The 13,195-nt window shown below is 28.9% G+C and overlaps 1 protein-coding gene across 1 annotated transcript in view; it reads right to left on the minus strand.

Moving 5' to 3' along the window:
- Positions 1–7,541: 7,541 nt before the first annotated feature.
- yip2 (yippee interacting protein 2) overlaps positions 7,542–13,195 on the minus strand; it is a 36,556-nt gene continuing 30,902 nt past the window's right edge. Inside the window, exons 7-8 of the mRNA XM_075360827.1 lie at positions 12,247–12,401; positions 7,542–8,011 (exon numbers count right to left, since the gene is read on the minus strand). Of these exons, the coding sequence (XP_075216942.1) occupies positions 7,930–8,011; positions 12,247–12,401 (237 nt within the window). The 3' untranslated portion in view covers positions 7,542–7,929. The remainder of the gene's footprint in view (positions 8,012–12,246; positions 12,402–13,195) is intronic.

The raw sequence follows: 13,195 nt of genomic DNA on the forward strand, positions 1-13,195 counted from the left end.
GATATCACTGCTATAAAAAATTTCATAAAATATTACAAGTTCATCCCTCTATTATCAGTAAAAAGGCTACTTGACAATCTACTTCACAATCCTACAAAACTTGGCTTCGTATGTGGGTTGTTATTCTTAAAATGGCAATGTCATTTTTGGGAACACCTAATATCAAATAAATATAACTATACATAAAATGACAGAAAATGTTACTGGGAAAAACTGAAAACAATCGAGCTAATAAGACCAGCCTCAAATAAAATACTATAGGAAATAAAAAAAAACAACCAAATTTGAAAATAATATTTTATTACTTTTTTAACAATGTAATGTAAAAATATAAGCTCTGAATATAAAAATTATTTAACAGATAAAATTTATATTTAGTAATTAGTTTTTGTCAAATATTACTAAGTACACATATACAAGTACATTCATACATACACAATATATATATACACACTGATTCAAATTCTATGAACATTAACAACAAACACCGCAAAAGAGTTGGCCACCAGTGAACAATTTTAAAAACAGCCGTAATAAAAAATAAATAGATTTTATCATTTAAAGTACAATTTTAAACCATGTTCAATGTTATCATTCCACAAACAATACTTTATCTGGCTTAATCAGAAAAAAATGGTTTTATACATTATCACAAGACATTAGCAAATTTTTTAAACTTTCTCAACCAGAAGAGCAATTCCCTGACCACCACCGATACAGGCTGAGCCAACACCAAGCTTCAAGTTCTTTCTCCTAAAAATAAAAACGAGTTTAATATAACATATAATGAAGTAAATTATAAATATATTCAAATTTATAACTAAATAATAACGTTTTTATCAGTAAATCATACCAGAGAATATTATAGATATTAACAGAATGAAAATGATTAAATTATTGGAAATGACAAGGAATGGAGATTGTTCTAATACCTGTCTTATAACAAAATAGCAATGGTAAACTAGAATATCTTTACAATCACAGTTAGCATTAATTAATACTTGTACTATACTAATTTTACTCAAAATGAATTTCTTTAACGGTAATAATATTACTTTCAAAGGACAGAATAATTTTATTAGGGGGCTTCTCCAACTAATTCATTAAAGAAATAATAAAGATCATCCAAAAACAGTGTATTTGTGGAATTTACAGAAATGGTTGATTAATTATTTCCATTAACTGATAAATTATTAGACAAACTGTGGGATTATGGTGTACAAGGAATACTTTCAACCTAATAAAAACTAATATGAATTGCAAAAAAATCAGCTGATTTACAAAAAGCAAGTTGTATCAATTAATGAAGAAAATGGGGCTAATAAAGTTATCCAGTTATCTAATATTAATCCTGGAAATCAATAATAGATCTACAGTCACTCAAGTCAACTTGGTTCTGAATTTTGTGACCCATAATGCGTGTAAACTTTACAAAAAATTTATTTATTCAGTTAAAAATCATCAATCTATTCTGTGTACAATGAATAAATAACAAATATGTATTTTTCATCATTTATGCCATAATACTATACAAAGAGAAAAAATTCAGTTCGTAGAGTGGTTTTTTTTTTGTTGATAAGGTAAGCTTATGTATCGGCAAAACTATAAATGGCAGAAATAAATATCTGTAAGTTTAAAGTATTGTTTTATCTAAACTTTACCTACTGATTCTATCAATATCCTTGAAGGCATTTTAAAAACCATAAATGGTAAAAACTACATTCATTTTAGTTACACACAATAGATCATTTAGTTTAATATTATAATTCATTAGTTGTTTACAATTTTTCTAGCAGCAGTTACGGCTCTTCAAACACAAATACCAAGCTCACTTGGTCAGACAGTACTGCCATTTGTAATTCATTTGAACACTGAATACATTTAAAGTTTATTTTTTATGAAACTTGAATTAACCTAAAATACCGTTAAAGATTGTGATACAATATTTTAATGCAAATAAGCTTAAATAAATAAGCTATTAATAAATTTGTCTAAGAGGGCTTGAGTTAAGTAAATTTAAGCTTCATGAAAATCAAATTATTGCCATAACAATAAAGGAATTCCAAAAAAAATTCTAAAATTAGAGCTTAATATTTTATTAAGTTCTCTTTATTTTATATTTTAACATTTTATTCCCTTTAAGTAGTAAGGGAGGGATAAAAACGTTCCCATCTGAACTGATAGATCAACTTGAAAATGTTGACAACAGTATATGGGCATGTATTATCATGAATGAGAACATTATCATGAATTCTTAAAGACAACATCCTATTTTACCAGTTCTAAATCTGGACACTAAAGTTTTGAAAATGTGTTACAGAACACCTCCAATATGATTATTATTCCCACCTCAATGAAATCTACTAGTAGACACTTTTTTTATTCCAGAGAACAGTCAAATTATTCCAAACTAACTGGGTTTGCTTGAATACTTTTGGCTTCAGTGAATTTGAATAACTCTACTGCAAGGATTGTTGTTTGGATTCAACATGGACTTGGATTATTGGCCCAACCCGTGTATGAAATCCATATTTCACCAACAGTTATGACTTGGAGAAAAATATTATTTTTCCCTCTCTCTCTCTCACTCTCATGTAGCAGTCCAAAAATGCATGTGCCAATGCCATCTTTGATTTTTTTAAGTATACTAGTCACCATTTTCAGGTCCCTTCTTGCATGAAGTTTACAATGATCTAGTTTTGTAGAATTTCTGTACATGTGCTCTGTGAAAATTCGACTGCAAGAACATTAACTGTAAATTATCAGTTTCCTCAAACCTTTGCATTCCCTTGTTCAATATGATCATCTTTTTGAACATTAAGCCTTCTCCCTCTCTCTTTATCAGAAAAATTTGTATAGCTTTTACAAATTTCCACAATTCATGATGTATTCCAGAACTCATTACAATCTTTCATGTTGAAAAATCAAATCACACTCTTGATGTCACAACTGGTCAAATTGTTTATTCCTGACAAGGTGGCCAATAGCTAGCGAATGAAATATGATTGAAGCCACTGTGAATGAGCAATACTCCACAGTGTTGCTAATTACTTTTTAACAGCAATCATTCTTCACTTTTTAAACATGCTTCATAATATTAGTAATAGCGACGCCTGTGAAAGAGTAGTAATATGCTTTACAGTTATGATAGATGGAGCCGTTTTATATATATATATATATAAAACTCTTGGGTTAACCAATAAACTATACAAACTTATAAATTAAATTCACTATGAGACGCCCGCATACAGAAATATCCTGTTTATTAACAAATTATTTAACTTTTTAAAATGTTATTTCTGTTTAGTTTCTGATACTACTTTATACAGGTTATCATAAAAATATTTTTCCACCTTGTTCTTTCAGTTTGTAACTGAAGGCTTATTTGCAAGAGACTATAGAATTAAAAATGTCAAGTTTATCATGCATATTTTTTTAATATCTTTTTATTTATAGTTGCATCAACAATTAAAGTCAATAGTGGCGGGAATGTAACTGTAAGTGTATCTGTAAACGTGTACTCTGGAACAAACCCAGGTTGACTATTCCTGAGGTGTATGGTTAATTGAATCCCAACTATCAAAAAATACTGATATATATACGATATAGTATTCAAATCCTTATAAAACCAACTATTTTTACTCGGATTTGAACCTAAGAACCCTTGACTTCGAAATCAGCCGATTCACAATTTTTATTTTTTATTTTTAATTTTACCACTAGACCAACCCAACGGTTTAGCATGTGTCCTTTGTTACAACTTTTAACAATTTTCTTCTCGGTAAATGATGATTGCAACTACTATTTCAAAAATCAAACTGATGGTTTTATCATATTATTCTCTTAAGTAGTTAAAGAACACATCAAAGAAATCATTCTCATATATTTTTATATTGCATCGACTAAATGGCATATTTATTTGTTGCACTAAATAATATGAAAAGAATTTCAAAATTAGTAAAATTATCAAGCTGTATAATTAAATAACTATGATGCTATACTTATTACAACAAAAAATTCCATTTGTAAATTGTTTTTTTCTGGATTTCACAGTTAAAAATTTGTTAGTTGTAAAACTGAGTTATTTTAAATAAAAGCAATTTACTGGAATTTTTAAAGGCAATTTTTATATGCAACTAGGCATTCATGAAGAGTTGGTGTAATAAAAGCTTACAAATAGACTACCAGTTGGTGCTGCTGTCTTAACATTGAATATGACCTTAAAAAACAGTAATAATACTGTGACAAATGTTGAAGGGGCAACACAAGTTGTATTTTACATCATACCTTTTTATAGGCCACTTGACATAAAATACAAAATACTTCTGAAAATGATAATCATTTTCAAGAATAACAAGATCCCATTTCAGGAATCTTAGTAAAGCAAGTGAAGAGTAAAAAGGTTATCTTCTACATCAAGTTCAATACACTGTGGCCTATGTACAAATTTCATACACAGTTTCCTATGCAATTTTTTTTCAGAGGTACAAAGTACTATGTCCTGAGCCTAAAAATAACAGATTTAGCCAGTTGGAAAGGACACTACATACCAACATGCTTGCAAGGTAAAGAGCACTATATGGACATGTAGCTGTTTACCTCAAGAAAATTGAGAATTAGCTAGCACTATGTCTAGAGGCCCACAGTAGTGTGACTAGTCTTTTCAGTTTTGTGTTGCAACTTGTCTGTGAACATTACAAATACGTTTTTGTGTACATTTTGTTTGCTTCCCTTTTTTATTCAAATAAGTTTATCATTAAAATGAATTTTAATTCATTAAAAGTACGCCTTGTCCTTCCAAAAATACCATTGCTACCTCTAAACTGCTTATTGTGTTGCTGGGTTCTGTGTTGGCTGTTCTTCATCTTCAGTTGTATCATTTTCTCTAGTGATAATTTGAATAATTTCTTCATAAGTCATGTCATGATGTTCAGGTTCTCCTTTTTCTACCCACTGATCCAACTGTTCACCTGTGATATCAGTCTCTACAAGAACTTTATTAACTTCCATCAAATAACAAGATGTTGAAATCAGCTCGTCCATGATTCTTGATTTTCTTTGTTAAAATTGTTGTCTGCATCTAAATTTAAACTGCAATTTTTCAAACATGTTTGTGTTGAAAATGTCATTACAGAATTACAAGCCAAACCAATATTTTATAAAACCCATCGGGTTGGTCCAGTGGTGAATGCGTCATCGCAAATCAGCTGATTTCAAAGTCAAGAGTTCTAAGGTTCAAATTTCAATATCCTAGTAAAGGCAGTTACTTTTATAGAAATTTGAATACTAGATCATGGATATCAGTGTTCTTTAGTGGTTGGGTTACAGTTAACCAGACATCTCAGGAATGGTCGACCTGAGACTACAAGAGTTCACTTCATTTACATTCATTCATATCATTCTCAGGAGTAATACCTTATGGTGGTTCCGGAGGCTAAACAGAAAAAGAAAGATCTTAGGCAGACATCCTGTTCCTGTAAAGTTTGTGTGGTTGGCTGATAAATTGACAGCAACCTGCCAGTTGGTCTTTGTTTCATATGAGTGTTCTAATATGACCGTATGTAACAGATAAATATCATGGGTTATAACAGCAGGAGAAAATAAAGTTTTTCTTTATTTTTAAATGTTCAACACAAAATCTCTTACTTATTTTATTTATTATTTTTGTAAATAAATTATTTAATTAGTACCATAAAAGTTTTTGTTTTTTTCTATCTATCTCACAAATTATTAAGTTTATTTTGAAATTTAAATGAAGAAGTTGCTGCGATAGCAGTTCCAACCTGATTATTGGATCAGAGAGAGACTTACATTGTGAAGGACACTGTCAGTGAAAGCTAATGTAAATAAATAAACTGAAATGAAACACAGTATTGGCTACATATACAAAAAAACTTTTATCCTGTTATTAATTTATATTTATTATTATTATCCAATGCTCATACTGTGCCCATATGAAAGCTCAACACATTGGTACTAAGCATCTTAAAGGCTAAACTGTTAGTCAGTTTTCACTTGCTTATATGCAGCAGATTAATAATTGTTAGCATGCAAACAAAGCACGTAGAGATGTTCATTATCTTCCTGGAAACAGGAATCATGGTATTCCTCTCTCCTTTAATCCAGAGAGTGAACTCTTGTGAAGGAGTATTTGTTCAATCCTCCTGTTCTTCTCAGTTTTTAGGTCATAAGAGGCCATAACCATGCAGTGGGTTGAAACGGCTGAATTAAATATAATAATACAAATATCTTATCCAAATTACATTAAAACACAATGATAGCAAAGCAGAAGGTAACATGACAACCTAAATGGGTGATCACATTAACTGGCAACACTTGCGCTGTGGTTGACTGAAAGCTATGTATAATACAGTTCATACAGATCAGCACTTATGAAGAACAAGCTGAACAGTATAGTCAGGTCTTCTTAAGTTGTAACAAACAACTTCCCCTAGAAATTGGGTGAAAATACAAATGTATTCAAAATATATATCATAGGTTATTTTAAAAATACTGAAAGGAAATAATTAGCATACGTTTTTTAAAAAAGAAAGTTTGTGTAGAACACTTGTATAGAAAGCTATAAAATTTAAATAATTCAAAACATTTTATTACATAAGGATGTTGCAATGGGCAGTAAATGTGTCTGATATTCTGGAATTTAAAAACAAAATCAACAATGAAAAAGTTTCGAGTACTATTTGCATTAGGTTTTTAATATAATATAACATCATTTTTTTATAAACTATCAATAATATTTTTTTTATCAGAAAAATAAATGGAAATTAAAATAGCAAAATAGTTCATTATAAGGTGAAAATATAGCAGGTGTTGTAATGACATTTACGATGTGCAGCACACTGGTATACATATTTGCAATAAAGATTTTTAAATTAGAGCATTGTTTTAAATTTGATGTATCAAAAAATGTTGATAAACTAGGAGTAAAATGAGTTTATCAACATACTTACAAGTACAAAATGAATAAATTTATGTCAAAACAAAATATTCTAACTGATTACATTATTAATCAGTATAATATTTCTACCTTTTTTGTTTGCTTGATGATATTGCCATATAAGCTTGAAGCTTGGGCGTGGGAAATGGATTTGGAATTTTGTAGCATATGAAAAATGCTGTGCCTGACCGAAATTCGAACCCGGGACCTCTAGATGAAAGGTCGAGATGCTACCACTCACACCACGGAGGCTGGCACCTCCATGATAAGACTGATAAATACAACATTAAATATTGCAATGATATCACTGCTATAAAAAATTTCATAAAATATTACAAGTTCATCCCTCTATTATCAGTAAAAAGGCTACTTGACAATCTACTTCACAATCCTACAAAACTTGGCTTCGTATGTGGGTTGTTATTCTTAAAATGGCAATGTCATTTTTGGGAACACCTAATATCAAATAAATATAACTATACATAAAATGACAGAAAATGTTACTGGGAAAAACTGAAAACAATCGAGCTAATAAGACCAGCCTCAAATAAAATACTATAGGAAATAAAAAAAAACAACCAAATTTGAAAATAATATTTTATTACTTTTTTAACAATGTAATGTAAAAATATAAGCTCTGAATATAAAAATTATTTAACAGATAAAATTTATATTTAGTAATTAGTTTTTGTCAAATATTACTAAGTACACATATACAAGTACATTCATACATACACAATATATATATACACACTGATTCAAATTCTATGAACATTAACAACAAACACCGCAAAAGAGTTGGCCACCAGTGAACAATTTTAAAAACAGCCGTAATAAAAAATAAATAGATTTTATCATTTAAAGTACAATTTTAAACCATGTTCAATGTTATCATTCCACAAACAATACTTTATCTGGCTTGATCAGAAAAAAATGGTTTTATACATTATCACAAGACATTAGCAAATTTTTTAAACTTTCTCAACCAGAAGAGCAATTCCCTGACCACCACCGATACAGGCTGAGCCAACACCAAGCTTCAAGTTCTTTCTCCTAAAAATAAAAACGAGTTTAATATAACATATAATGAAGTAAATTATAAATATATTCAAATTTATAACTAAATAATAACGTTTTTATCAGTAAATCATACCAGAGAATATTATAGATATTAACAGAATGAAAATGATTAAATTATTGGAAATGACAAGGAATGGAGATTGTTCTAATACCTGTCTTATAACAAAATAGCAATGGTAAACTAGAATATCTTTACAATCACAGTTAGCATTAATTAATACTTGTACTATACTAATTTTACTCAAAATGAATTTCTTTAACGGTAATAATATTACTTTCAAAGGACAGAATAATTTTATTAGGGGGCTTCTCCAACTAATTCATTAAAGAAATAATAAAGATCATCCAAAAACAGTGTATTTGTGGAATTTACAGAAATGGTTGATTAATTATTTCCATTAACTGATAAATTATTAGACAAACTGTGGGATTATGGTGTACAAGGAATACTTTCAACCTAATAAAAACTAATATGAATTGCAAAAAAATCAGCTGATTTACAAAAAGCAAGTTGTATCAATTAATGAAGAAAATGGGGCTAATAAAGTTATCCAGTTATCTAATATTAATCCTGGAAATCAATAATAGATCTACAGTCACTCAAGTCAACTTGGTTCTGAATTTTGTGACCCATAATGCGTGTAAACTTTACAAAAAATTTATTTATTCAGTTAAAAATCATCAATCTATTCTGTGTACAATGAATAAATAACAAATATGTATTTTTCATCATTTATGCCATAATACTATACAAAGAGAAAAAATTCAGTTCGTAGAGTGGTTTTTTTTTTGTTGATAAGGTAAGCTTATGTATCGGCAAAACTATAAATGGCAGAAATAAATATCTGTAAGTTTAAAGTATTGTTTTATCTAAACTTTACCTACTGATTCTATCAATATCCTTGAAGGCATTTTAAAAACCATAAATGGTAAAAACTACATTCATTTTAGTTACACACAATAGATCATTTAGTTTAATATTATAATTCATTAGTTGTTTACAATTTTTCTAGCAGCAGTTACGGCTCTTCAAACACAAATACCAAGCTCACTTGGTCAGACAGTACTGCCATTTGTAATTCATTTGAACACTGAATACATTTAAAGTTTATTTTTTATGAAACTTGAATTAACCTAAAATACCGTTAAAGATTGTGATACAATATTTTAATGCAAATAAGCTTAAATAAATAAGCTATTAATAAATTTGTCTAAGAGGGCTTGAGTTAAGTAAATTTAAGCTTCATGAAAATCAAATTATTGCCATAACAATAAAGGAATTCCAAAAAAAATTCTAAAATTAGAGCTTAATATTTTATTAAGTTCTCTTTATTTTATATTTTAACATTTTATTCCCTTTAAGTAGTAAGGGAGGGATAAAAACGTTCCCATCTGAACTGATAGATCAACTTGAAAATGTTGACAACAGTATATGGGCATGTATTATCATGAATGAGAACATTATCATGAATTCTTAAAGACAACATCCTATTTTACCAGTTCTAAATCTGGACACTAAAGTTTTGAAAATGTGTTACAGAACACCTCCAATATGATTATTATTCCCACCTCAATGAAATCTACTAGTAGACACTTTTTTTATTCCAGAGAACAGTCAAATTATTCCAAACTAACTGGGTTTGCTTGAATACTTTTGGCTTCAGTGAATTTGAATAACTCTACTGCAAGGATTGTTGTTTGGATTCAACATGGACTTGGATTATTGGCCCAACCCGTGTATGAAATCCATATTTCACCAACAGTTATGACTTGGAGAAAAATATTATTTTTCCCTCTCTCTCTCTCACTCTCATGTAGCAGTCCAAAAATGCATGTGCCAATGCCATCTTTGATTTTTTTAAGTATACTAGTCACCATTTTCAGGTCCCTTCTTGCATGAAGTTTACAATGATCTAGTTTTGTAGAATTTCTGTACATGTGCTCTGTGAAAATTCGACTGCAAGAACATTAACTGTAAATTATCAGTTTCCTCAAACCTTTGCATTCCCTTGTTCAATATGATCATCTTTTTGAACATTAAGCCTTCTCCCTCTCTCTTTATCAGAAAAATTTGTATAGCTTTTACAAATTTCCACAATTCATGATGTATTCCAGAACTCATTACAATCTTTCATGTTGAAAAATCAAATCACACTCTTGATGTCACAACTGGTCAAATTGTTTATTCCTGACAAGGTGGCCAATAGCTAGCGAATGAAATATGATTGAAGCCACTGTGAATGAGCAATACTCCACAGTGTTGCTAATTACTTTTTAACAGCAATCATTCTTCACTTTTTAAACATGCTTCATAATATTAGTAATAGCGACGCCTGTGAAAGAGTAGTAATATGCTTTACAGTTATGATAGATGGAGCCGTTTTATATATATATATATATAAAACTCTTGGGTTAACCAATAAACTATACAAACTTATAAATTAAATTCACTATGTTACGATTAGAATCTCTAAGCTTCCTCAGGTGACAATACACATTTATACACACATCTCATACAAAATTCTTTTAAAAACTAAGAAATTAATTGGTCAACCCAACCTAGATAACAATATTTTACCCCCAACCTTGTAATAGATCCGCCTACTCATAACTGACTCATCTTATCTTTAGATAATTATCTCTTTTATATAACCTGATTGCTATTTCCTGTATATTGAAACATTTACAAAGCACATATTTTTCTCAAAAATTGCAAACATTAAATATTATTTTCCTTCAAACTAAATTTATGATATAAATATGGGTTTTTAAATAAATTGCCATATATGTTGCTTAATCCAGCTACATACGTTCCACTGTTGACAGCATTTGTATTTTTTTTTATGTATGTAATTTCTAGAGTGGTCCTTTTATATGTATTTTGTTCTTTGTCTAATATTTTGGTGCTGTTGAAATCGAATGAGTGTTTATGTTCTATTGTACGTTTTTTTCTAAATTTATGGGCTTCTATTCTTTTTTTAAGATATTGAAATGTTTGTCCATTGTACAATGCAGTACAATCTTTACACAAAATTATGTATACTATATTGGCTTGATTTTTTTCTATAGTTGATTTTAATTTAGAAAACATACTTCAGATTGTTGTAATTTTGATGAGCTATTGCAAAATCCTTTTGTAGCAATTTTTTAATCTTTTGCAATAGCCCATCAAAATTACAAAAATCTGAATAGTATGTTTTCTAAATTAAAATCACCGATAGAAGAATATCATCAACAAGCAAACGTAGTATACAGCATTCCGTATAAAGATTATAATGTGTTCTACATTGGACAAACATTTCAATACCTTAAAAGAAAGAGTAGAAGCCCATAAATTTAGAAAAAAGGACATAGTGACAGCACTCACAAAACATACAATAGAAAATGAACACTCTTTCAATTTCAACAGCACCAAAATATTACACAAAGAACAAAATACATATAAAAGGATCAGTCTAGAAATGATATAAATCAAGAAAAATACAAATGCTATCAACAGTGGAACGGATGTTAATTTAATTTAAAAAATAAAATTTATATTGTAAATTTAGTTTAAGGAAAATAATGTTTAATGTTTGCAATTTTTGAGAAAAATATGTGTAATGTAAAGGTTTCAATACACAGGAAATAGCAATCAGGTTATAAAAAGAGATAATTATCTAAAGATAAGATGAGTCTGGTATGAGTAGGAGGATCTTTTACAAGGTTGGGGGTAAAATATTGTTATCTAGGATGGGTTGACAAATTAATTTCTTAGTATTTAAAAGAATTTTGTATGATGTGTCAATGAATGTGTATTGTCACCTGAGGAAGCTTAAAGAATTCTAAGTGAAACGTAATCAATTTAATTTATAAGTTTGTACAGTTGATTGGTTAACCCAAGACATAAACGTAATATTTTTAAGTAAAATATGTATTTTTATTATATTTAATTCTATCCAAACAAGAGGAAAATTAACTTAAGTAAATTACATTTAAGTTAATATTCACATATATATAAAAACCCTGGCCACAAACTAAACATAATGTTTGCAAATGAAAATAAAATAAATTTATTTATTTTTAACAGAGAAAGTTAGAAGTAGTCAGGCACAGTAGTTATTGTATAGAATGATTTGTCAAATGAATTCTATATTCTTCACTTAAATACCTCTGTAAGGGCTAAGTTAGACACAGGACAACTTTATCAATAACATACTATGACTTACCTCAATTCATGTACTAAGTGTGTTGTGATACGAGCACCAGAAGCAGCTAAAGGATGCCCTAATGCTATAGCACCACCATTTACATTTAATTTTCCAATATCTAACTTAAGCTCTTTCACACAAGCAAGTGTTTGGGCTCCAAATGCTTCATTTATCTGTAATGAACAGAAGTCAATTAAATATTAATTGTGTCATAAAAAAGGTATTAAGAATAGTGTTTTTAATAATAAATCAATGTACAAAAGAGTTTGGTCTGACAAGCAGTTAAATTAAATCCACCTCATGGCATATATAAACAAAGTCAACTAAATCATAAATTAGAAAATCCATATTTATAATCAAAGTAAATTCCAGCAGAAGGTTCCAGAATCAAATTCATCAGTCAAGGCATTTTTCACACACAAGATTCCACTAACCATACCTCCTACAAACAAAAAGAAATGTGCTCTTGATTTTATCACACCAAATATTTGAACATGAAGAAAATTCTTAATTTTGTTAAGTAGTGGCAACTGTCATTAAGATTAATAAATGCAAACAGTAAATTTATTCTTACTTCATATTCTTCAATTATCAAACTGAAACTATGAGATATTCCAGCTGTTTGGAACTATCAGGTTATAAGGAATACAGTTTTACCATCCCAGGACTTGTAAGTTGCCCCAGTATTATTGTAAATTGCATAATCTCAAAATACAGTGTGATCAGTTAATAAAGAAGAAATAACTAATGATTTTTTAAATTACAAAGAAGGAATTTTTAAATTCATATTCAATGATAATATAACTAACAGAAACAATGAAAGAGTTATACATAAAAGAAAAGAATAGTAAGTTAAACAAAATGAATGGATCAGGTACAAGCCTTGGCAGATGGCCTAAAACATCATCTCTAAGAAATAAAAATTAACTGAAAAAAACTAAATGAAATTAAATTAAATATTAGATAT

This window comes from Lycorma delicatula, chromosome 3 (assembly GCF_047948215.1).
Source record: "Lycorma delicatula isolate Av1 chromosome 3, ASM4794821v1, whole genome shotgun sequence".
NCBI classification, from domain to species: Eukaryota; Metazoa; Arthropoda; class Insecta; order Hemiptera; family Fulgoridae; genus Lycorma; species Lycorma delicatula.